This window comes from Medicago sativa, chromosome 5, assembly GCF_051527215.1.
Source record: "Medicago sativa cultivar Bolivia chromosome 5, Bolivia_mono, whole genome shotgun sequence".
Classification (NCBI taxonomy): domain Eukaryota; kingdom Viridiplantae; phylum Streptophyta; class Magnoliopsida; order Fabales; family Fabaceae; genus Medicago; species Medicago sativa.
In genome coordinates this window covers 21,427,054-21,454,833 of record NC_140753.1, presented here as the reverse complement: position 1 = coordinate 21,454,833, position 27,780 = coordinate 21,427,054, and the positions used below count along the sequence as shown (strand labels likewise).

The 27,780-nt window shown below is 34.5% G+C and overlaps 1 protein-coding gene across 1 annotated transcript; it reads left to right on the top strand.

The window, feature by feature from the left end:
- Window positions 1–2,127: 2,127 nt before the first annotated feature.
- LOC146920972 (ABC transporter C family member 3-like) lies at window positions 2,128–16,519 on the top strand. The gene is made up of 3 exons (XM_085714384.1): window positions 2,128–4,713; window positions 5,401–5,487; window positions 15,536–16,519. The coding sequence occupies exons 1-3, from the start codon at window positions 2,317–2,319 to the stop codon at window positions 16,169–16,171; spliced, it is 3,120 nt and encodes a 1,039-aa protein (XP_085570510.1). The 5' UTR covers window positions 2,128–2,316; the 3' UTR covers window positions 16,172–16,519.
- Window positions 16,520–27,780: the final 11,261 nt, after the last annotated feature.

Sequence of the window (27,780 nt, the reverse complement as noted above, 5' to 3'; positions counted from 1 at the left end):
TCCTTTTTATTTCGTGTAATGGTTCTCTTTGTTTTTTTATTGGTGTACCATATTTGTGTGTGATGTAACATTGTTTTTCTCTTTGTTTCTCTCTAGCACTTCTTGTGTGAAGTTAGTCATGAAAGTTGGTTAATATAATTTCATTTTAGTAAAAAATAAAACGTTTAAGGAAAAAAAAACCCCTTTAGCTTCTTAAACATTTTTTTCTAATTATGTCTACAAAAAATCATTAAAAAAATTCAACATCTTGATCACTTTTACGGACTCTATGTTTATGAGGGAAAAAAATAGTCTTTTTTTTTTTTTTAATTTCAGCTTGTTAATTAATGTTAGAAAAAAATTGGAAAAATATTTTAGGGCCAATTCTTTTTTTGCAACTTTATAAATAAGAGTAGTGCTAGCAACACTATCTTTTCAACACTCTCTCAAACACTCATTTTCTTATTGGTTTAAAGTAAAGTGACTCTCACACTTTAGAAATTGGTTCCCTTAAAGTGTTGGAAAAAGAGTTTCCCTAGAATTCCTCTTATAAATAATCCACGACTGCCACGTCATCGCTTCATGTGTGACCGAAGTGTTTGAGGAATAAAATAGAAAGAATCTCAAATTACGAATCTTTGTCTACGAGACTATTTCAAAAATTAACACTTAATTTGTAACAAACAATATTTTTTTTGAAGGATTGTAACAAATTATATTTATCTTTTTCAAATACACCAACAATATAACAAATATAATCTACATTTTTATTTTTTGAATGACACAAATAACATAATATTTTTATAAATAAATTTGTTTAAGGGTTTAATCGTAACTGAAAAACCACGTATTGCTATTATATTCTTAAAAAAATGTATATAATAGATATTAAAAAAAAATCTAGAATCTTTTCTTTTGTAATGACTTTTTTGTCCCTAAAATTGTTTAAATTTAGCACCTAAAATTTCATTCCCTCATCTTTCCTCTTCCTGTCATACGAGAAAAATCGTCCCCTTGTTCCTCAAGCAAAGCAACCAAAAAGACAGAGCAAGTAATAGACAGAGCAAATCGTCCCCTTTCCTCATCAACTCACATTCACGATTCACGATTCACAACCATACTTGAGCAAGTAAGTTTACTTAATTCATGAATTAGATGAAAATTAGTTGATCATTACTTTGTTAGTGTTTCCCTTATTTACTTAATAGGCTGAATTTTGTATCAAGTACTGTATGCCAAAGCAAAACAAAAAAGATAAATTAAGTGGTTAGTTTGGAGTTTAGATGATCATGATGGTATTGATAGGTACGGTGTGAATTGATTGACAGTTTAAATTGGGAGGTCACGTAGCCGGCAAAAGTATCGTTTTATTATATCTAACGCTTTGCCAGCGATCAATATTGTTGGGAACCCTCACACTCGACAATATTCACGTATGTAATAAAATTTACCAACATGCATTGTTCGATTCACATTCATATCTTTCTAAATTGATAACATATATGTATATGAATGTATACATGTTGGAACATATATGTATTATTGACATGCATGAAATCATAAGGTTGTACAGGTGTAGGAACTCACTGAGATAAGTAGATCTTATCCCACGTTATTGTTTTCTTCGGATAAAAAGGTAACGAGACCTGGATGCCAGTGGCTGCAGTAGATGTCATTCTATACCGCTCACAAATGAAACTTGTTTTCATGTAATTCCGTATTATTGTACCTAATTATCCTTATTTTAGGTCAAGATTTTTATTTACATTCATAATTCGACTCAAATTTTTTATTTTCCGATATCAGATTGTAATATATGGTATAAAATTCTAGAAATTATACAGGGTGTCATCATCACCTTTCATTGAGACTCTGTATGAATCATATAATAAAAGTATGTACAGCTGCTATGCTATCATATGTTCATATCATACATATCTCCATAACATTAATCTTCCTTCAATTACATCATGAATGCCACCATGAATCATATAATAAAGGAATGTATATCATGTAGCATATCATGTTGATATCATACATATCTCCATAACATTAATTTGCAATTACAGTATGCAAGATTTCAGCCTAATAATCTCACATCACTATTATTTTATTTTTTTGTTAGATAGACGAAATGACAATAGCCACTTGAGAATTTACACACTAAAGTGGTGGAGCAGCGTTCGTCACAGCGTCTGGCCCAGCAATTTCAGCATTTTTGCCGGTTGAGTAGGACTTGTGAAAGTATATCACATTATTAAAAACCATCCAATACCATCTTCATCTCCATCTGAAAAAAAAATTCAATTTTTATTTTTTCTGTTTCATCTTATAACTATGCTGTTTATTTTGTCTTCCTCTTTACTCATGAACCTTGGAACCAATTTTCTTCTGGAACCCATTTTCCTTCATGGGTTATCTAGCTTAATTCATGTACTGTTGCTTGTTGCGGTTTTAGTCTCATGGGTTTGGAAAAAAATCACAACTAGTGTTGTCAATGAGCCTAAGGAGACACCTGCCAGCACTTGGTTTAAAGTCACAGAGTTTTGTTCTATTGGTTTCTCTTCTTTCAATTTTGTTCTGTTTCTGTTCAATTACCTTTACTGGTATAGAAGTGGTTGGTCAGAAGAAAAAGTTGTTACCCTTTTTGATTTAGCTCTCAAAACAGTTACTTGGTGTGTTGTATATGCTTGTTTCCACAAAGGGTTCTTCTTTTTCTTGAGCTCAGGTCAAAGAAAAAGAAAGTTTCCATTCTTCTTTAGAGCTTGGTGTGTTTTCTATCTGTTTGTTTCTTGTTGGTGCTTTGTTATTGACATACTCGTTTTGTATGAAAATCATATTGAGTTAACACCTCAATGCATGGTTTCTGATGTGGTATCCTTTTGTGTTGGTTTGTTCTTCTGTTATGTGGGGTATTGTGTGAAAAATGAGAGTGAAGAAGGTGATAGAACTCTTCAAGAGCATCTTTTGAATGGTGATACACATGGTGGTAATGGTAATGATAATGGTAATGCTTTAGAGTTAAAAGAGACTAAAGGGAGTGACACTGTTACTCCTTTTTCAAATGCTGGAATTTGGAGTCTTCTCACCTTCACTTGGGTGGGTCCACTTATAACATTTGGCAATAAGAAGACCTTAGACCTTGAGGATGTTCCTCAGCTAGATAGTAGAGATAGTGTAGTTGGAGCTTTTCCAATTTTCAGAGACAAACTTGAAGCTGATTGTGGTGCAATCAATAAAGTAACCACACTTAAATTGGTTAAGTCTTTGATAATCTCAGGGTGGAAAGTGATTCTTATCACTGCTTTTCTTGCATTGGTAAACACTCTTTCTACTTATGTTGGTCCTTATCTTATTGATTCTTTTGTTCAATACCTTAATGGAAAAAGGCTATATGAGAATCAAGGCTATGTGTTGGTTTCTGCTTTTTTCTTTGCAAAGCTTGTAGAAAGCTTAACAAATAGGCATCAGTTCTTTAGGTTGCAGCAACTCGGACTTCGAATCCAAGCACTGCTTGTGACTTTGATATATAACAAAGCCTTAACACTTTCATCTCAATCAAGGCAGTGTCAGACTTCCGGAGAAATAATCAATTTCATGACCGTTGATGCTGAAAGAGTTGGTAGTTTCAGTTGGTACATGCATGATTTGTGGATAGTAGCTTTGCAAGTTACATTGGCATTGTTGATTTTGTATAAAAACCTTGGACTTGCTTCAGTTGCTGCTTTTGCTACAACCATCATCGTTATGTTGGCAACTCTTCCATCGGGATCATTGCAAGAGAAGTTACAAAACAAGTTGATGGAGTCAAAGGATACTAGAATGAAGACCACATCTGAAATTTTAAGAAACATGAGGGTCCTCAAACTACAAGGATGGGAAATGAAGTTTTTGTCTAAAGTAACTGAGCTCAGAGAGGCCGAACAAGGTTGGCTGATAAAATTTCTATATACTTCAGCCGCGACTACATTTGTCCTTTGGGGTACACCTATACTTTCATCTGTGGTTTCTTTTGGCACTTGTACGCTCTTAGGGATCCCGCTTGAATCAGGGAAGATTCTGTCAGCACTTGCAACATTCAGGATGCTTCAAAGGCCTATTTATAGTCTTCCAGATGTAATTTCAATGATAGCACAAACTAAAGTTTCTCTTGATAGGATCGGGTCGTTTCTTCGTCTTGATGACTTGCAGTCTGATGTTGTCGAAAAGCTTCCTCCTGGTAGTTCTGATACTGCAATTGAAGTGGTTGATGGGAATTTTTCTTGTGATTTATCTTCACCTAATCCAACTTTGCAAAACATAAACCTGAAGGTTTTTCATGGCATGAAGGTTGCTGTTTGTGGTACTGTTGGATCGGGCAAGTCTACTTTACTTTCATGTGTATTGGGAGAAGTACCAAAAATATCAGGCATCCTTAAAGTTTGTGGAACAAAGGCCTATGTTGCTCAATCACCATGGATTCAAAGTGGGAAGATAGAGGATAATATATTGTTTGGTGAACACATCATTAGGGAAAGATATGAGAAGGTACTTGAAGCGTGTTCCCTGAAGAAGGATCTGGAAATCTTGTCATTTGGTGATCAGACAGTTATAGGCGAGCGTGGAATAAATTTGAGCGGTGGGCAGAAACAAAGAATTCAAATTGCTCGTGCTCTTTACCAAGATGCTGATATATATCTATTTGATGATCCTTTTAGTGCTCTGGATGCTCATACAGGATCTGACCTTTTTAAGGTAACTTATTTTATGTGTTTTGTTTATTATGTCAATATAAACTGGCTATTTTCTCAACTCGATACTTAAATTGAACTCAATAGATACAAATATGTAATGTGTATCTACTTGGACATGAATTCCAATTTTTTGTTAAAACTCGGTATCCGGCCCAAAGGACTGACTAATTCAGGGGACCAATCCTACGGTCCACTAGCGGGGGGCCCATTTAAAGCCAGAGCAAAGTTCTGTATGGACTAACATGAATTTCATTTTGAATCCCAATTCACTGTGATGAATCCTGATTAATTTAATGAATCACTACCTAAACTTAGTGTAGCTAACCACCTGTTTTTTTTGTCTATTTTATATAGCCCACCATTTTTCTTATGTCATTTGATCCATGACTTGAATTTTGGAGTCATATATGATATAATTAATATCAGCTTATAATTTTGTTATGTCACTTATTTTTTTTACTTAAAAATGACATGTTTTTTTTTGGCAACGTATCTTTATATTTATAATAAGATTCGATTCTCGATTAAGAAAAAATGTCTTCTGATTCAGGATTTGAATCTCGATACGATAACCATGATGTACAACTAATTTTTGGTTTAAGTCTTTTGGAATGTAGTTACTTCCAACAGGATGACACTTGTATAAGTATTTTAGTCAGTGAAATCGTTTGTTCAAATTGTGTGGCAGGAATGCTTGCTGGGTGTTTTAAGTTCAAAAACAGTTGTTTACGTTACTCATCAAGTCGAGTTCTTACCTACTGCAGACCTTATATTGGTGAGTATTTATTCTTATTCTATTGTCATTAATTTAAAACTGATGGATTTTCTTTTAAAACTGACCTCTTTTTCGGCCCTTGTTTGTAATACCCCGCATGAAAAAATTCAGTATCAGTTATTTTATCATTGGAAAATTTAAGAGAAGGACAAAATGGTAATTGTGCATAAGATTTTTTAGGACCGATTCATATTATTTCAACGGACTATGGGGAATGAAAATTTTTCGCTTAAAACTTTTACGATATTTTATCGGATATTTTAGTTGAGGAAGAGTGTAGAAAAGGGCATTTTGGTCATTTGGGGCTTAAGATTTTTTTAGGTGGAACCTTACCCACTCATTCTTTCACCTTCTTTTCTAACAATTTCTAGATTGGTCTTCTCTCCACTTCTCCCTCTGCAACTCTCGACCTCACCCTCATCTCACTTAATTTTCACCAATTCATCCCTTCTATCTAATGTACTCCACAAGTAATGGTACTATCTTGTGTATTGTCACAATTAAGCTCATTAAACAAGTTCAATTTACCCTCTTCTCACTCCCAGCCGAGCTCTCCCCTTTCCTTTGTTCTTTGGAAGTTTTACAAGAATTGATTCATGTGGTTTTTGCATGTGTAATTTTAATTGAAGCCTTGCATAAGATTACCTTGTGATGTGTAGACGCAAGAAAGTGAAGGAAAGCAAAAGTTGTTTTGGCTGCAAGGATTTTGAGGTTAAACTTGAATATGAGTTGTATTTGGATTTGGAGTTTTGGCATAATCCATAAATCTTTGGTGAGTTATTTATCAAGTTTGAATTTGGTGTTGATGCTGGAATTGAGTCAAAATTCGTATAGCATAGAATTTAGATTTATTTACTTATGGTTGCTGAAGGAGTTAGATAACACTTTGTATCACTGTCTAGTGTTATGTGCTACTTTCTTCTCCTACTTGTTTGTATTTTTATAGTGGAAGATTTTGAAGGACTGAACTTTGGTTCATAATTGTTGTGTCTAACATAGTGTAAGAGTTGAAGTATTAAATGAATTTCAAGAGGATTTAATTTTGAAATTATGAACTAGATCATCAAATCTGGTTGATGTCAAGTTGTATGAGTAGAATTTTAAATTTTGGTTAGCTTAAGTTATTAAGGTATTGGTTCCCTCTATTATTTTGCTACTGACTTGCAAATAAGTATGACAAATGATGTTGGTGTGGTATTCTTAGAACATAAGTTTTGCTTGTCAATGTTATTCGGGGTTAGGTCTTTGTAAGTGTAAGATATCTCATTGCTAGATTAGTCTTTCTCATATAAACCTTATTTAATAATGTGAAGGATTTATTTGTGTCATTGAGTTTGCATATTGATTTGATTGACTTAATGTGAAAGTTTCATAAATATGAATAAGTCATGAGATAATGAATGATGTTTGGTCTCTATAGTGACCTCGTTTTATGTTTCCTGAATTTGAGTTATAAAAACTAATAATTGCCACTAGCTATATAGTGCATATCACATATGAACTCTTGAACATTATACCAATGTCAGGTATGGTTTTCTACTTTATTTCAACAATTTTGTAGTGGTTAGTGATGTAGGAATGATAGTTTTTATATCAAAAGGAGAGGATAAGTCCAAATATAGCTCTTGCACATTCAAAGACCAAAGTGTCTATTATCTCTTTGTTGTTTTATGTTAGGAATTTTATTTTATCTTTCTATGATATATTTGTTATGCATAAAATATCTTTTATGTTAATAAGTATGTTGACGTTAGTATAAAGGTTGGAGGGAAAATTCTATCAACGCGAATGATTTATATAATTATAGTAATGATTTGAAAGAAAATTTAAATGAGTAACATGCTCATAGAAAAGAAAGAAAAAAAAAAGAAAAAGAAAAAATGAGAATATTAAGAAAAACTCCGTTTGCTGCAACGAAGAGATAATGCAGCCTATGAACAAATTGTTCATAGTATTTTAAAACTGACATCCGTTTGCTACAACGAGAGATAATGTAGCCTATGACGTACGGGTCATAGTAATGAATTTTTATCCGTTTGCTACAACGAGAGATAATGTAGCCTATGACGTACGGGTCATAGTAATGAATTTTTATCCGTTTGCTACAACGAGAGATAATGTAGCCTATGACGTACGGGTCATAGTAATGAACTTTATTTCCGTTCGCCACAACGAAGAGATAATGTGGTACAATTGAGAAAATATTTTATATTGATGGGATAATTTATATTGAGTTGTATAAATGAGAAAATAATTTATATATTTTATTGATAGTAAATTCACATCATGAGATGCGATGACAAAGTATACGAGAAGTGTTTCAATATGAAAATTATGTTTGGAATGAATTAGCTACGAAGCAATATTTTATGGGAATTTTACTAATCGTTGGAAATGAGGAATTTTAGTTATGGAGCTCCGGCTTGGTTAGCCGAAACTAGTTGTTATCGGAAAAGAATCAGAGACATACTCAATTAAGTATGTCAAATTATAAGTTATACCAGGATACGATAGATCGGATATATGTTTATGGTTAGTATTATGTTTATGATTAAAGTTATGAGTATGACTATATTTATTATATGATTTGTTCAGAGAATATTTATTTATTTTATAATTTCAATGTATCTGACGCCAAGTTTATCACACATGCTAGATATCCTAGGTGATTTCTAGTAAGGGTGTTTCGTCCTTGATGGCCGACTCTTTTATTTATGTATACTCTATTGTCAATTGATGTATCTGCAGCTATTTGGATGTCTAGGATGTTTTATTTTGAGTTGTACAAATAGTATGAAAATAAAGATGTTATTTGGAGATTCTGGTTGATAGAACAGGTTTTTAAAACAGGATTTACATCTTGGAAATGTTGAAAATACAGAGGAAACTCTGTCGAAATTTCAGTGAATATTTTTTTAAATGAAATTCAAATTGGAATTTTTATTTATTTATTATAGTTGTCAAGTTTGATTAGTAGGCTTGCCGGGCTAGAAGGATCTAGTTCATGCGCCGGTCACGATGATTGTTTTTTTAGGTCGTGACAAAGTTGGTATCAGAGCAGGTCGATTCAGATCATGCTTTGGGTCAATGGAATTCAATAAGATGTAGTGTGACTATTGTGTTCCAGATATTTATTCCAAATGTCATATCTGGCTGAGCCTAATCAACTCAGACTAGTATATGACAGTTAGAACAAATGTCTGAGAGATGAATGAAACCTTAACAGAAGACGCAGTATAAGGAGTATGATGTAAGGTGTGAAGAAATAATTCAGAGTGGCGCAGCGGAAGCGTGGTGGCTGGTACCTATACAGTTTAAATTAGTCAGCCAGAAAGAATCAGTTCGTAATGGACGTATGTTGGAATCTAAAGTTGAAATTATGGAGAAATTGTTTATGCTTACTAGCAATTAAATTTCTAAAATTTCGAGGACGAAATTTTTTTTAAGGGGGGTAGAGTGTAATACCCCGCATGAAAAAATTCAGTATCAGTTATTTTATCATTGGAAAATTTAAGAGAAGGACAAAATGGTAATTGTGCATAAGATTTTTTAGGACCGATTCATATTATTTCAACGGACTATGGGGAATGAAAATTTTTCGCTTAAAACTTTTACGATATTTTATCGGATATTTTAGTTGAGGAAGAGTGTAGAAAAGGGCATTTTGGTCATTTGGGGCTTAAGATTTTTTTAGGTGGAACCTTACCCACTCATTCTTTCACCTTCTTTTCTAACAATTTCTAGATTGGTCTTCTCTCCACTTCTCCCTCTGCAACTCTCGACCTCACCCTCATCTCACTTAATTTTCACCAATTCATCCCTTCTATCTAATGTACTCCACAAGTAATGGTACTATCTTGTGTATTGTCACAATTAAGCTCATTAAACAAGTTCAATTTACCCTCTTCTCACTCCCAGCCGAGCTCTCCCCTTTCCTTTGTTCTTTGGAAGTTTTACAAGAATTGATTCATGTGGTTTTTGCATGTGTAATTTTAATTGAAGCCTTGCATAAGATTACCTTGTGATGTGTAGACGCAAGAAAGTGAAGGAAAGCAAAAGTTGTTTTGGCTGCAAGGATTTTGAGGTTAAACTTGAATATGAGTTGTATTTGGATTTGGAGTTTTGGCATAATCCATAAATCTTTGGTGAGTTATTTATCAAGTTTGAATTTGGTGTTGATGCTGGAATTGAGTCAAAATTCGTATAGCATAGAATTTAGATTTATTTACTTATGGTTGCTGAAGGAGTTAGATAACACTTTGTATCACTGTCTAGTGTTATGTGCTACTTTCTTCTCCTACTTGTTTGTATTTTTATAGTGGAAGATTTTGAAGGACTGAACTTTGGTTCATAATTGTTGTGTCTAACATAGTGTAAGAGTTGAAGTATTAAATGAATTTCAAGAGGATTTAATTTTGAAATTATGAACTAGATCATCAAATCTGGTTGATGTCAAGTTGTATGAGTAGAATTTTAAATTTTGGTTAGCTTAAGTTATTAAGGTATTGGTTCCCTCTATTATTTTGCTACTGACTTGCAAATAAGTATGACAAATGATGTTGGTGTGGTATTCTTAGAACATAAGTTTTGCTTGTCAATGTTATTCGGGGTTAGGTCTTTGTAAGTGTAAGATATCTCATTGCTAGATTAGTCTTTCTCATATAAACCTTATTTAATAATGTGAAGGATTTATTTGTGTCATTGAGTTTGCATATTGATTTGATTGACTTAATGTGAAAGTTTCATAAATATGAATAAGTCATGAGATAATGAATGATGTTTGGTCTCTATAGTGACCTCGTTTTATGTTTCCTGAATTTGAGTTATAAAAACTAATAATTGCCACTAGCTATATAGTGCATATCACATATGAACTCTTGAACATTATACCAATGTCAGGTATGGTTTTCTACTTTATTTCAACAATTTTGTAGTGGTTAGTGATGTAGGAATGATAGTTTTTATATCAAAAGGAGAGGATAAGTCCAAATATAGCTCTTGCACATTCAAAGACCAAAGTGTCTATTATCTCTTTGTTGTTTTATGTTAGGAATTTTATTTTATCTTTCTATGATATATTTGTTATGCATAAAATATCTTTTATGTTAATAAGTATGTTGACGTTAGTATAAAGGTTGGAGGGAAAATTCTATCAACGCGAATGATTTATATAATTATAGTAATGATTTGAAAGAAAATTTAAATGAGTAACATGCTCATAGAAAAGAAAGAAAAAAAAAAGAAAAAGAAAAAATGAGAATATTAAGAAAAACTCCGTTTGCTGCAACGAAGAGATAATGCAGCCTATGAACAAATTGTTCATAGTATTTTAAAACTGACATCCGTTTGCTACAACGAGAGATAATGTAGCCTATGACGTACGGGTCATAGTAATGAATTTTTATCCGTTTGCTACAACGAGAGATAATGTAGCCTATGACGTACGGGTCATAGTAATGAATTTTTATCCGTTTGCTACAACGAGAGATAATGTAGCCTATGACGTACGGGTCATAGTAATGAACTTTATTTCCGTTCGCCACAACGAAGAGATAATGTGGTATATTCCGTTCGCCACAACGAAGAGATAATGTGGTATATTTCCGTTCGCCACAACGAAGAGATAATGTGGTTTATGTACAAATAATGGAAAGAGAAAAATGATGAAATAATTTATATTGAGTGGTACAATTGAGAAAATATTTTATATTGATGGGATAATTTATATTGAGTTGTATAAATGAGAAAATAATTTATATATTTTATTGATAGTAAATTCACATCATGAGATGCGATGACAAAGTATACGAGAAGTGTTTCAATATGAAAATTATGTTTGGAATGAATTAGCTACGAAGCAATATTTTATGGGAATTTTACTAATCGTTGGAAATGAGGAATTTTAGTTATGGAGCTCCGGCTTGGTTAGCCGAAACTAGTTGTTATCGGAAAAGAATCAGAGACATACTCAATTAAGTATGTCAAATTATAAGTTATACCAGGATACGATAGATCGGATATATGTTTATGGTTAGTATTATGTTTATGATTAAAGTTATGAGTATGACTATATTTATTATATGATTTGTTCAGAGAATATTTATTTATTTTATAATTTCAATGTATCTGACGCCAAGTTTATCACACATGCTAGATATCCTAGGTGATTTCTAGTAAGGGTGTTTCGTCCTTGATGGCCGACTCTTTTATTTATGTATACTCTATTGTCAATTGATGTATCTGCAGCTATTTGGATGTCTAGGATGTTTTATTTTGAGTTGTACAAATAGTATGAAAATAAAGATGTTATTTGGAGATTCTGGTTGATAGAACAGGTTTTTAAAACAGGATTTACATCTTGGAAATGTTGAAAATACAGAGGAAACTCTGTCGAAATTTCAGTGAATATTTTTTTAAATGAAATTCAAATTGGAATTTTTATTTATTTATTATAGTTGTCAAGTTTGATTAGTAGGCTTGCCGGGCTAGAAGGATCTAGTTCATGCGCCGGTCACGATGATTGTTTTTTTAGGTCGTGACAAAGTTGGTATCAGAGCAGGTCGATTCAGATCATGCTTTGGGTCAATGGAATTCAATAAGATGTAGTGTGACTATTGTGTTCCAGATATTTATTCCAAATGTCATATCTGGCTGAGCCTAATCAACTCAGACTAGTATATGACAGTTAGAACAAATGTCTGAGAGATGAATGAAACCTTAACAGAAGACGCAGTATAAGGAGTATGATGTAAGGTGTGAAGAAATAATTCAGAGTGGCGCAGCGGAAGCGTGGTGGCTGGTACCTATACAGTTTAAATTAGTCAGCCAGAAAGAATCAGTTCGTAATGGACGTATGTTGGAATCTAAAGTTGAAATTATGGAGAAATTGTTTATGCTTACTAGCAATTAAATTTCTAAAATTTCGAGGACGAAATTTTTTTTAAGGGGGGTAGAGTGTAATACCCCGCATGAAAAAATTCAGTATCAGTTATTTTATCATTGGAAAATTTAAGAGAAGGACAAAATGGTAATTGTGCATAAGATTTTTTAGGACCGATTCATATTATTTCAACGGACTATGGGGAATGAAAATTTTTCGCTTAAAACTTTTACGATATTTTATCGGATATTTTAGTTGAGGAAGAGTGTAGAAAAGGGCATTTTGGTCATTTGGGGCTTAAGATTTTTTTAGGTGGAACCTTACCCACTCATTCTTTCACCTTCTTTTCTAACAATTTCTAGATTGGTCTTCTCTCCACTTCTCCCTCTGCAACTCTCGACCTCACCCTCATCTCACTTAATTTTCACCAATTCATCCCTTCTATCTAATGTACTCCACAAGTAATGGTACTATCTTGTGTATTGTCACAATTAAGCTCATTAAACAAGTTCAATTTACCCTCTTCTCACTCCCAGCCGAGCTCTCCCCTTTCCTTTGTTCTTTGGAAGTTTTACAAGAATTGATTCATGTGGTTTTTGCATGTGTAATTTTAATTGAAGCCTTGCATAAGATTACCTTGTGATGTGTAGACGCAAGAAAGTGAAGGAAAGCAAAAGTTGTTTTGGCTGCAAGGATTTTGAGGTTAAACTTGAATATGAGTTGTATTTGGATTTGGAGTTTTGGCATAATCCATAAATCTTTGGTGAGTTATTTATCAAGTTTGAATTTGGTGTTGATGCTGGAATTGAGTCAAAATTCGTATAGCATAGAATTTAGATTTATTTACTTATGGTTGCTGAAGGAGTTAGATAACACTTTGTATCACTGTCTAGTGTTATGTGCTACTTTCTTCTCCTACTTGTTTGTATTTTTATAGTGGAAGATTTTGAAGGACTGAACTTTGGTTCATAATTGTTGTGTCTAACATAGTGTAAGAGTTGAAGTATTAAATGAATTTCAAGAGGATTTAATTTTGAAATTATGAACTAGATCATCAAATCTGGTTGATGTCAAGTTGTATGAGTAGAATTTTAAATTTTGGTTAGCTTAAGTTATTAAGGTATTGGTTCCCTCTATTATTTTGCTACTGACTTGCAAATAAGTATGACAAATGATGTTGGTGTGGTATTCTTAGAACATAAGTTTTGCTTGTCAATGTTATTCGGGGTTAGGTCTTTGTAAGTGTAAGATATCTCATTGCTAGATTAGTCTTTCTCATATAAACCTTATTTAATAATGTGAAGGATTTATTTGTGTCATTGAGTTTGCATATTGATTTGATTGACTTAATGTGAAAGTTTCATAAATATGAATAAGTCATGAGATAATGAATGATGTTTGGTCTCTATAGTGACCTCGTTTTATGTTTCCTGAATTTGAGTTATAAAAACTAATAATTGCCACTAGCTATATAGTGCATATCACATATGAACTCTTGAACATTATACCAATGTCAGGTATGGTTTTCTACTTTATTTCAACAATTTTGTAGTGGTTAGTGATGTAGGAATGATAGTTTTTATATCAAAAGGAGAGGATAAGTCCAAATATAGCTCTTGCACATTCAAAGACCAAAGTGTCTATTATCTCTTTGTTGTTTTATGTTAGGAATTTTATTTTATCTTTCTATGATATATTTGTTATGCATAAAATATCTTTTATGTTAATAAGTATGTTGACGTTAGTATAAAGGTTGGAGGGAAAATTCTATCAACGCGAATGATTTATATAATTATAGTAATGATTTGAAAGAAAATTTAAATGAGTAACATGCTCATAGAAAAGAAAGAAAAAAAAAAGAAAAAGAAAAAATGAGAATATTAAGAAAAACTCCGTTTGCTGCAACGAAGAGATAATGCAGCCTATGAACAAATTGTTCATAGTATTTTAAAACTGACATCCGTTTGCTACAACGAGAGATAATGTAGCCTATGACGTACGGGTCATAGTAATGAATTTTTATCCGTTTGCTACAACGAGAGATAATGTAGCCTATGACGTACGGGTCATAGTAATGAATTTTTATCCGTTTGCTACAACGAGAGATAATGTAGCCTATGACGTACGGGTCATAGTAATGAACTTTATTTCCGTTCGCCACAACGAAGAGATAATGTGGTATATTCCGTTCGCCACAACGAAGAGATAATGTGGTATATTTCCGTTCGCCACAACGAAGAGATAATGTGGTTTATGTACAAATAATGGAAAGAGAAAAATGATGAAATAATTTATATTGAGTGGTACAATTGAGAAAATATTTTATATTGATGGGATAATTTATATTGAGTTGTATAAATGAGAAAATAATTTATATATTTTATTGATAGTAAATTCACATCATGAGATGCGATGACAAAGTATACGAGAAGTGTTTCAATATGAAAATTATGTTTGGAATGAATTAGCTACGAAGCAATATTTTATGGGAATTTTACTAATCGTTGGAAATGAGGAATTTTAGTTATGGAGCTCCGGCTTGGTTAGCCGAAACTAGTTGTTATCGGAAAAGAATCAGAGACATACTCAATTAAGTATGTCAAATTATAAGTTATACCAGGATACGATAGATCGGATATATGTTTATGGTTAGTATTATGTTTATGATTAAAGTTATGAGTATGACTATATTTATTATATGATTTGTTCAGAGAATATTTATTTATTTTATAATTTCAATGTATCTGACGCCAAGTTTATCACACATGCTAGATATCCTAGGTGATTTCTAGTAAGGGTGTTTCGTCCTTGATGGCCGACTCTTTTATTTATGTATACTCTATTGTCAATTGATGTATCTGCAGCTATTTGGATGTCTAGGATGTTTTATTTTGAGTTGTACAAATAGTATGAAAATAAAGATGTTATTTGGAGATTCTGGTTGATAGAACAGGTTTTTAAAACAGGATTTACATCTTGGAAATGTTGAAAATACAGAGGAAACTCTGTCGAAATTTCAGTGAATATTTTTTTAAATGAAATTCAAATTGGAATTTTTATTTATTTATTATAGTTGTCAAGTTTGATTAGTAGGCTTGCCGGGCTAGAAGGATCTAGTTCATGCGCCGGTCACGATGATTGTTTTTTTAGGTCGTGACATTGTTATAGGTCATGAAAGATGGAAAAATTACTCAAAGTGGAAAGTATGTCGATCTTCTTAACATTGGAACCGATTTTATGGAACTTGTTGGTGCACACAGAGAAGCTTTGTCTACACTTGAATCATTGGATAGAGGAAAAGCATCTAATGAAATAATAACATTAGAACAAGAAATAAATATCCCTGGCACTCATGAAGATGCAAACAAAGATGTGCAAAATGGTAAAGCAGATGATAAAAGCGAACTGAAAGGCCATCTTGTTCAAGAAGAGGAAAGGGAGAAAGGTAAAGTTGGGTTTTCAGTCTATTGGAAGTATATCACAACTGCATATGGAGGATCTCTCGTACCGTTCATATTATTGGCTCAGATTCTTTTTCAAGCTCTTCAAATTGGAAGCAACTACTGGATGGCTTGGGCAACTCCCATCTCAGCAGATGTGGAGCCACCTGTTGAAGGAAAGACTCTTATTAAAGTCTATGTTAGTTTGGCCATTGGAAGTTCTTTTTGTATTCTTGTTAGATCATTGTTACTTGTTACAGTTGGTTATAAGACAGCTACCATACTCTTCAAGAAAATGCACTTATGCATCTTTCGCGCTCCCATGTCATTTTTCGATTCTCATGTCTGTAGCCAAAGTGTGTGAATCATTGTCTTGTTTCTTTAAATTCTCACCTGACCAATGCATCATACAGGACTCCAAATCCCTGAAGATGATTGGTTTGGCTAGTCAGCAGGATGGATTATACAAGTTTCATGCTCCATCTGTTACTACTAATAAAGTGCAAGCTATTTTAGCTTCATCTGTTTCTTGTAACTCTAGTACTATCATTCCTAATAAAGCCATTTGGCACTTTAGGCTTGGACATCTTTCTCATCAGAGATTGACTATGATGTCTTCTTTGTATTCAGATATTGTTTCAGATAATAAAAACTCTGTGTGTGATATTTGTCAATTTGCTAAACAAAGACATTTACCTTTTTCATTAAGTACCTCTAATGCTTCATTTAACTTTGAACTGTTACATTTAGACATTTGGGGTCCCTTATCTGTTTCATCTATACATGGTCATAAATATTTCCTCACTATTGTTGATGATCATAGTAGATTTTTGTGGATAATCTTGCTCAAAAATAAATCTGAAGTGTCTCAACATGTTAAATCATTCATTACTATGATCCAAAATCAATTTAATGTCACTCCCAAATGTATTAGGTCTGACAATGGACCTGAATTCTCCATTCCTTCATTTTATGAATCTCATGGTATTTTACATCAAAGATCATGTGTGGAGACCCCCCAACAGAATGGTAGGGTAGAAAGAAAACACCAACATATTTTGAATGTAGGAAGAGCCCTTTTGTATCAATCAAAACTTCCTGCTTCTTATTGGCCATATGCTTTATTGCATGCTGTGTTTCTTATTAATAGAGTGCCCACTCCTTTACTTCAAGGTCAGTCTCCATATTACATGCTTTATCAAAAACTACCTGACATCAATACTTTTAAAGTTTTTGGTTGTCTTTGTCATGCATCTTCCCTTCAATCTCATAGAACCAAACTCCAAGCTAGAGCCAGGAAAACTGTTTTCTTGGGCTATAAGTCAGGATATAAAGGATTTCTTCTTTTGGATATTCATACTAGAGAAGTCTTTGTTTCAAGACATGTTGTTTTTCATGAACATTATTTACCTTATCCATCAAATAAAGACTCTATCACTACTCAATGGGAATATTTTTCCTCTCCTTCATCTCCCATTTCCACTTCTGATCATGTGGAAACCATTTCACCAACTCCCATTGTTGATGATGATGATTATCATTCATCATCTCCTCCTCTTTCACCTTCTGCTTCTTCACCTGATCCATCCCCTAACATTCCTTCCTCATCTGTTCCATCTCCAGATACACCTTCTTCACCCAGACACTCAACTAGAACTAGAAATGCACCTGCTTATCTGCAAGACTATGTCTGTAACCATTTGCATATTTCTCCATATCCCATTTCCAATTATTTGTCTCATGCAAATTTATCTAACTCTCATTCTCATTTTGTCATGTCTTTACATTCACACACTGAACCTAAAACCTATGCTGAGGCAAGCAAGCATGAATGTTGGAATAAAGCCATGCAAGTTGAATTGTCAGCTCTTGAGCAAACTGGTACCTGGCAGATTGTTGATTTACCAGATCATATCAAACCTATTGGTTGCAGATGGATTTATAAAATTAAGTATCATGCTGATGGTTCAGTTGAAAGGTACAAGGCTAGATTGGTTGCCAAGGGCTACACTCAAATTCAAGGCCTTGACTATTTTGATACTTATTCTCCAGTTGCCAAAATGACCACTATCAGGCTTGTGATTGCTTTGGCCTCCATACACAATTGGCATCTTCATCAATTAGATGTCAACAATGCCTTTCTTCATGGAGAGCTACAAGAGGATGTTTATATGATGCTTCCTCCTGGTGTCACATCTTCCAAACCAAATCAAGTTTGCAAATTATTCAAATCTTTATATGGATTAAAGCAAGCTAGTAGAAAGTGGTATGAGAAATTAACTTCAATCCTGCTTCAACAACATTACACTCAAGCATCTGCAGATCATTCACTTTTTACCAAAAAGACTGATTCTTCCTTCACAATTTTACTTGTCTATGTGGATGATATCATATTGGCAGGCAACTCTCTCACTGAGTTTCAACATATCAAATCCATTCTGCATGCTTCTTTCAAGATTAAAGATTTGGGACAATTGAAGTATTTTCTTGGTCTTGAAGTTGCTCACTCCAAGCAAGGTATTTCACTATGTCAAAGGAAATATTGCTTAGATTTACTGTCTGATTCACATGCAATCAGCTCCAAACCTGTCTCCACTCCTTCTGATGCATCTTTAAAGCTTCATAATGATTCTTCTCCACCATATGAAGACATACCTTCTTATAGAAGATTGGTTGGGAGACTGCTCTATCTTAATTCCACCAGGCCAGACATTACCTTCATAACACAGCAGTTAAGTCAATTTCTATCTAAACTTACTCAATCCCATCATCATGCAGCTCTGAGAGTTCTCAAATATCTTAAGGGATGCCCAGGCAAAGGTTTATTCTTTCCCAGGAACTCTTCTCTTCATCTTCAAGGTTTTTCAGATGCTGACTGGGCTGGTTGTTTGGATAGCAGACGTTCCATTTCTGGGCAATGTTTCTTCATAGGTTCATCTTTGATATCATGGAGAACTAAGAAACAAACCACTGTCTCTAGATCTTCTTCTGAAGCTGAGTATCGTGCTCTAGCATCAGCAACATGTGAGCTTCAATGGATTCTCTATCTTCTCAAGGATCTTCAGATTCAATGCTCCAAGCTTCCTGTTTTGTTTTGTGACAATCAGAGTGCCCTCCATATAGCTGCTAACCCAGTTTTTCACGAGCGCACCAAACACTTGGAGATTGACTGTCACCTTGTCAGAGAGAAACTTCAATCTGGAATCATGAAGCTTTTACCAGTTTCATCTCAAAATCAACTTGCTGATTTCTTCACCAAGTCCTTATTGCCTCAGCCTTTTACTCTCCTCTTATCCAAGTTAGGGTTGTTAGATTTATACCAACCTCTAACTTGTGGGGGGCTATTACATGATAATAGTATAAATAAGGATATCTTGGGATCCAAGCAAGTTAGTTAGGGTTCTTGTATTATACGCTATTGCATCACCATTGTATGTTATGGTGCAACTGCTTTTTAGTATAAATACCCTTGTACTCTTTGCTCTATTCAATAATAAGATTCAGTTTTCTAGTTTCATAATAATACGTAACTTGCAGGAAGCTGAAATTTGTTCTCCCTATTGTGGGACTTTTGAATATGTTTTTGATCCTGATTTCTTTCATTTTGCGGTCAATTGATTTTTAAAGTTCATGCTCTAGATAGAAATTGGCTTATGAATTGTGCTCACACGACCTATCATAACACACTCACCTGACCCTATTATATTCAGAATCTTGCGAACCACACATTATAACATTGAGTAACAAAAATATATTATTGAATACAGAAATATATTATGGAGTGTCAAATTATATACACCCTTGATGTAAGTATATTTTGCATCAAACAAGATAAGTATTTGTGTATCGTCTCCACAGGGAATAGTGCGTTATCAATGACAGTTTAACATCGATTATCATTCAAAGTATTAAGAGTACTTGTTTGTTTTAATTGAAATGTATCTAGCTAAACTAATTGCAAAAAGTAAAAGTTGAGATAAATAAGGATTGAAACTTGTTAGGAGTAGCGTTCCTTAACCAAGCGTCACACGTAACCTAATTGATCCATATGAATTCTAGCTTCATAAGCAACATTATCACAATCAATTCTAAACTATCCTTCGTGTCCAAAGTGATATAATTATTTCTAAGTTATCGTTTAAACATTCGTGTCCAAATTCCTTAAACGATAACAAAGTCGATCGGATAACCTAATCGACCGTGTCCAGCCTGGTTAAGTTATACGAAAGCATTTAGCTCTTGATTATGGTGATTATCGCAAGATTAACAAAGATGTCAAGTAAGTTAACCTAAGATATATTGCTACTCTAGCTCAAGATTCAAGAGTTTGTGTCCAAATCATCTTTGAATCTCATTGAAAGCATTAACACAAAAATAACAACAATATTGAATATAAATTGCTAGAATCATATTTTGCAAAATCAAAAGATTACATGTTAAGCAAAGATCAAGTACCTCTCATCCCAACAAAGGGGATTTAGCTACTCATCATCATGGAAGCCATGCAAGGATGGATTGAAAAGGAAGGATTCATTACACTTGTGATGTCTCAACAAAGTATTAAGATCCAACTTCCAAAACCAATCTTACTCAATGAAGAACTACCTTACTTCTCTCTATGAAAATATCTAAACTAAAACCTAAGAGAAGCTAAGAAAATATCAAGCTAAGATATGATAAGATATTTACAAAGAATAACAAGTGGGCTATTTATAGAATTCCCACTATGCTTGAGCTCGCCTCGCGAGCAGACTTACTCGCCATGGCGAGTGCTGTTTCCTGCACCGTTAAGATTCTGCCACGTCACCCTGGGAGGGTCAAACCGCCCTTACTCGCAACGGCGAGTAGCTCTGCTCGCCTCGCGAGCAAGGGGGTGCTCACGGCTTTGTGGCTTGATTTGAAACTCGCCACTGCGAGCTGCTGTGCTCGCCTCGCGAGCAGTGTAGTGCTTGCGGCCTTTTGCTCTTTTCTTGGCTTTTTCATGCTTGCTTAGTGTCTTGAGGTTAAATCCTGCACAATTGGGTAAAGTAAGGCAATTAAAGCGTAATAAGGCAATTATCACTTTTATCTCGGCTTTTCCTTAAATTTCTTGCAAAACAAGTAACAAAAGTGCTTAAAATATAACATGAAAATATCACTTCCTAGCACTTATCAAACTCTCCCCAACTTAACTCTTTGTTTGTCCTCAAACAAAAGATTGAAAATCAAACAAGTTAATAGAACAAGACACAAGTACAAAAGGTTTTGAAAACTTTCTCAGATAATGATTCAAAATGAATGTGCGTGCAAGGCTAAGTTTCCAACTAATTTAGAATTCTACTACTAACATGAGATGAGTCCTAAGTACAAAGTTCATGTCAAACATTTCAAAACAATAATATATTTATTTACGAACCACACCTAACACACTTCTATGAAAGTAAATAAACAATTGAAATCAAATGAATGAGGGTTATGAACACACATCCGGCAATCAAGTTAACATTCCAATCAAGTTATGTGTCCATCCAAATATTATTTCAAAAGGCATAAAGAACATGGATCAAAAGGTCTTTGAGGGTTATAACTTGGCTTGGCTACAAAAGAAATGTCATATGTGGGGCAATTGAAATCAAAAAGCCTAACAATTAGGAACATTCCTTGTATCAACCATTAAATTTCACAACCTTTCCTACCAATCATTACAAACCCTTGGTGCTTAAACATGAAGCACTTTGATCTTGACAACTTATTTTCTTTTTGGATTTTTCTTTCTTTTTCTCTTTTTCTTTTTCTTTTCATGTACACATTGTTTTTCTTTTCTTTTGTATTTACAACAACATGTTGTCTTGATCAAAGATAAATTTACACCATAGTACTTGACATAAGATTTACATCTACCTTCTCTCCCCAACTTGAATCAACAAATACCCTAATTGAATGTTCCTCTACTCTAAGGCAAAAGGGACAAATAACATTGAGATTTTAGGGTTCAACAATTAAAAACATATCAGAGTCCTAAAGTGCGTCAAGAATGAACTGAATTTTGAAAAATTTAAAGGCAACTTCATCAAGCATTGTGCTTATGAATTGACAGTTCATAATTGATGACTCCGATTCATTTGGCTCAAATGGGTTAGCAAATACTCGCTCTTCTCACAAGGTAGGCTATTTGTGGTCAAGTAAGTTTCACTCAATAACAAAAAATGTGCCTTGATCACTTCCATGCCTTCACACAATTTAAAACAATTATTGGATTTAACATAAAACAACCGAGTTAAACAATGAAAGCCGGTCTCCTTGCATATGTACAAACATTTGAGGTTTCCTCACTTTTAGCTAGTACTAAGTGGTTCACAAACAAATAAATTATTATAAAGAACTAAATGAAATGAAATTTGCACAAAGTACTCGTTCCATATTCGAGTAAAAACCTAGAAAAACTGGAAACTTGTACCTTGGCTTTGCGCTTTTAATCGTAACTATGAATCAATATCAATCATCTGAGAATTGAAATTTAAGCTTTGGCTATTAAAACCACAAGGTACTTGATCATACAAAAAAAAATATATGCTAAACATGAATTTAACTAATCATAATACGAAAATAAATAATACTAAGATAAATAAAAACATCACAATACTAATTAAATTAAATGTGCCAACGAAACACAATACAACATAACACAATACGATTGTACTAATACAAAAATAAACTGAGTCATTAGTGCTAAATCAAAACACAAAAGAAGTAACATTGTTCAAAAAGTATCAAAAGAGAAAGCAAATGAAATATAAGGAAGACAGCAAGAAATGAATGAAAGCTTGATAAAATCACTCTATGAAGAACTGGCTTTCAAGACTTTTCCTCCTCCTTAAGATTGCATATCATCATCCGAGCCATCGTGAGAAGATGTAGCACTCGGTACATTTGCTGGATCATCTCTATCATCATCCTCATCACCACCTATATCTTCTCCCATGGTTGCATTCTCATGCCCTGCAAAGTCTCCAACCCCTCCATATGGACCTGGCATGCCCTCAGGCCAATTAACATAGTTCTGAAAAGCCTGTGGTGTCATGAACTGATCCATCACCTCCTGTGGGTAGCCTACTTGCTGCTACATGACATACTGAGATTGTTGGAAGTAGGTGTTTGCACGGTTTTGAGCTGTCAGCATATTCCAAGTGTGCATATTGCTTTGATGTTGCCACTGAACGTAGCTAGCAAAATCAAAGGCAGCAGTGGGTTGGAATGGCATGGGTTCTTCTTGTGGGGGAGGTGCCCGAGAAGATGAAGCTTGCTTCCCCTTACCTTTATCTTTCTTAGATTCACCCATGATGAAACGGGTGATGAAAATATCATTGATGGGGTTGCGAATTTTCTCATGAACGGCGGAAGGAAGCTTCATACCGGTATCCTTAATGAGTCCCATGATGAGACCAGGGAAGAATAGGCGGGCTGCTGGCTCACCCTTCCCTTGTAAAGCGACTTTCCTCAATTCCCAAGCAATGGTTCGAGCTATGTCCACTGGTTTGCCATTAAGGATATAGTAAATGAGGGGGCACACTTCCACAACACAATCGGACATGTGGCTACTTGGCATGACATTGTAGAGGATAAACTTTTGGATTATTTTGGCCGGGTTAGTCATGAATTTGTATTGGCAGCGGTGTTCTCTCCCGGCTTCACTCTTGACATAGTTGAAACCCTCAAGCAAAAGAAATCGTTTGATTTCTTCATGAGTTTCATCAACCTTAAAGTGCCCCAAGTTTTGTTTGGTGTGAAATTCATCATACTCATGGTCATGGGTTAGTTCGAAGGGATTGCCAAGGTATTTGTTGATGGCTGCCCTATCAAATTTAATGGTGTGACCCCGGACAACCGTCTCATACGGAAAGATATCAGTGAGGGGGTTTTCAGGAAGAGCATTGGCGTAAAACTCACGCACAAGCTCAGCATTTAGGTTGGTGATGGGGTTACAAAGTCTATCCCACCCTTGGTCTTTCAAAAGTTTAGCAATTTCCCCATAAGGTCCGTTAGGGCTAATGTTAAACACTCTCTCAGCCCACATGTTTTGGTCGAGCAACTCGACATACCTCTCCTGATGAAAGCGGGATTTAAATCTACCCATATCAAAACTTCGGTTTCGGGAGGGTTGGGGTGCAGAGGCTTCACCCTTCTTTCTCTTTTGAGGATTCTTAGGAGCCATACCTGCAAAACAGCCAGGAAATCCATACACAATACAATATAACAGTCAAAAATCTGTATGGAAACAAATCAGCACAATTGGCATCACTAGAACTTCAAACCAGAACAAAAATTTCAGGTTCTGAAGCTACTCGCCTCGCGAGCAGCTCTACTCGCAGTGGCGAGCAACCAGACAAATTTCTGGGTTCAAGAAGAACACTCGCCTCGCGAGTGATGAAGCTCGCCACGGCGAGTTACCCAGAATTTGGCCAAAATCGAATTTTTACAACAGTGGTTCAGTTTAAAAAGTATCCTAACCCTAAATAAAGCAATTGCGCCCCTTATAGTGCCAAAGAGATGAGTTAAATCATGTGCTATGCTTGAAATTCGAATTTGATCCACAAACCCTAATTTTATGAAAAAAAATTTTAAACAAAAGGGTAATCCCAAAATTGTGGATGCAAATGGAAAAGAAAATGAATCTCTGCATGATTTGGTCTCATCTCAATCATTTGGGCTTTAGTTTAGAAAAATAATCAGAAATTACCAAATCCACTATCCTAGGGTTTCATACATAATCATCTTTGATTAAAAGAAGTAAAGTACAAACCTGTTTGCTAGAATAAGATGCAAAATGCAGAGATGATGTTCTGAATTATGGCTTGACTTGAATGCCACTTGATTTGTGTTGAGGGTTTGTTTTAGGGTTAGAGTTGTGTTGTTGTTTTTGAGAGAAGAAGGTTTAGTGATTTTTTTCTTTTAGAGAGAGAAGTAAAACGAAAATGATTAAGGAAAAGGTGGTAATGGGTGGTTAAGGAAAATAAAGGGGAGTTAATGTGAGTTAGTGGCCTAGGAATGCGTAACTGCCCCAAAACTGCACTTACTCGCCTCGCGAGCAATTGTACTCGCAGCAGCGAGTGAATTGGTCGTTGACTGTGTTGACTAACAGTTTGCTCGCAGTGGCGAGCAGTTTTACTCGCCTCGCGAGTGATGACAATTTTTGAATTTGTGCTTTCTTTTTGGCTCCTGGTTTGGATGTTTTGATGCATGCACATGACTCTAATACCTAATATGCCTTAAAACAATAAATAGACTTACAAAGTTGGGTTGCCTCCCAACAAGCGCTTGTTTAACGTCGTTAGCTCGACGCCTTTTTCGTTAGGGCGGCCAAAATGAAACGGACAATACATCATCCTTTGTACTCCTTTGCTTTGGGAGGAATTCCATGAACTTTAAGAACAGATGATGTGGAGTCCATGACCTCCTTAACATTGGTTTGAACAAGGTGCAAATTTCATCAATGAATCGATCGATTTCTACCTTGTTCATCTTCTTCCCTCTTGTTACCATTAAATCTTCCTTGATTAGTAACCGTTCCTTTTTCTCAACCACCGTTGCTTCTTCAACATCAACAGTTGTAACTACCTCATTGTGAACAACAATTTCTTCAACAATCTCTCCGACTCTCTCTAACATGTTTGGATTATTTTCTTGTTCTCTAAGAGTGGATTGATTGTTGGCTTGGTTATCCATGATTTGTGCTTGAATCAACCCAATTTGAAGTGATAAAGTCTTCAATCTTTGGTTGGTATCTTGCATGTTTATCATGGATTGTTGCATGAAGGTATTCAAAGTATTTTCTATCACCTTGTATCTCTCATCTTCATAAGAATGTTGCTGATACTGCGGATAGGATTCATACTCGGGTGGAGTATAGAAGTTGAAGTAACCATGATCAGCCATGATTTTGGCTAGGTGGTGATCCTAAAACGGAAACAACTTACAAGAAACTTTTCTTTGTTTATCAACAAGAGGTTAGTACAAACAACTATCAAGAAATGAAAACTATTTACGGATATGTACGAATGCTTAAAATGATAAATCAATCGTTCTATCTATAATAACTAAACACCATTCCCCGGCAACGGCGCCATTTTGATATAAGTATATTTTGCATCAAACAAGATAAGTATTTGTGTATCGTCTCCACAGGGAATAGTGCGTTATCAATGACAGTTTAACATCGATTATCATTCAAAGTATTAAGAGTACTTGTTTGTTTTAATTGAAATGTATCTAGCTAAACTAATTGCAAAAAGTAAAAGTTGAGATAAATAAGGATTGAAACTTGTTAGGAGTAGCGTTCCTTAACCAAGCGTCACACGTAACCTAATTGATCCATATGAATTCTAGCTTCATAAGCAACATTATCACAATCAATTCTAAACTATCCTTCGTGTCCAAAGTGATATAATTATTTCTAAGTTATCGTTTAAACATTCGTGTCCAAATTCCTTAAACGATAACAAAGTCGATCGGATAACCTAATCGACCGTGTCCAGCCTGGTTAAGTTATACGAAAGCATTTAGCTCTTGATTATGGTGATTATCGCAAGATTAACAAAGATGTCAAGTAAGTTAACCTAAGATATATTGCTACTCTAGCTCAAGATTCAAGAGTTTGTGTCCAAATCATCTTTGAATCTCATTGAAAGCATTAACACAAAAATAACAACAATATTGAATATAAATTGCTAGAATCATATTTTGCAAAATCAAAAGATTACATGTTAAGCAAAGATCAAGTACCTCTCATCCCAACAAAGGGGATTTAGCTACTCATCATCATGGAAGCCATGCAAGGATGGATTGAAAAGGAAGGATTCATTACACTTGTGATGTCTCAACAAAGTATTAAGATCCAACTTCCAAAACCAATCTTACTCAATGAAGAACTACCTTACTTCTCTCTATGAAAATATCTAAACTAAAACCTAAGAGAAGCTAAGAAAATATCAAGCTAAGATATGATAAGATATTTACAAAGAATAACAAGTGGGCTATTTATAGAATTCCCACTATGCTTGAGCTCGCCTCGCGAGCAGACTTACTCGCCATGGCGAGTGCTGTTTCCTGCACCGTTAAGATTCTGCCACGTCACCCTGGGAGGGTCAAACCGCCCTTACTCGCAACGGCGAGTAGCTCTGCTCGCCTCGCGAGCAAGGGGGTGCTCACGGCTTTGTGGCTTGATTTGAAACTCGCCACTGCGAGCTGCTGTGCTCGCCTCGCGAGCAGTGTAGTGCTTGCGGCCTTTTGCTCTTTTCTTGGCTTTTTCATGCTTGCTTAGTGTCTTGAGGTTAAATCCTGCACAATTGGGTAAAGTAAGGCAATTAAAGCGTAATAAGGCAATTATCACTTTTATCTCGGCTTTTCCTTAAATTTCTTGCAAAACAAGTAACAAAAGTGCTTAAAATATAACATGAAAATATCACTTCCTAGCACTTATCAACCCTCCGGTCACTATTATAAGCAAAAATCAATATTTTGGATTCATTCATTTAATGATGTATGTGGTCTATAATAAAGATCACATACATCATTAAATGAATGAACCTACAATATTGTTTTTTGCTTATAATAGTGACCGGAGGGTGTATATTATTGAGTACAGAAATATATTATTGAGTGTCAAATTATATTTCAGATCACATATCAAAATATGTTAGATTGCATACTAAAATATTTCAGATTGTGTTCCAAAATGTCTTAGCAAAACTTGGGGACTAAGAAAACACTTCTAATCTAATAATGATTAAATTAATTATTTAATTTAACATTTCCAAATAATAAAATATAAATTTTTTTTTTTGCTAGTGTTTACTTCATTCACATAATGATGTACCCCCTTAGAGGTACACCCCCCCCACTATATGAACATTACTAATGTGTGTGATCTATCTAATCTGAAACTATATGAAATATTAAGTAATACACACACACGCACGCGCGCGCACACACAAAGAT

What these genes read in the sequence shown, in the direction of transcription:
- LOC146920972 (XM_085714384.1), top strand. Translation starts at nt 2,317, where the DNA reads ATGCTGTTTATTTTGTCTTCCTCTTTACTCATGAACCTTGGAACCAAT. An exon ending in CAGGATCTGACCTTTTTAAG is followed by an intron (nt 4,714 to 5,400) that starts GTAACTTATTTT and finishes ATTGTGTGGCAG; the next exon opens with GAATGCTTGCTGGGTGTTTT. An exon ending in CTACTGCAGACCTTATATTG is followed by an intron (nt 5,488 to 15,535) that starts GTGAGTATTTAT and finishes ACATTGTTATAG; the next exon opens with GTCATGAAAGATGGAAAAAT.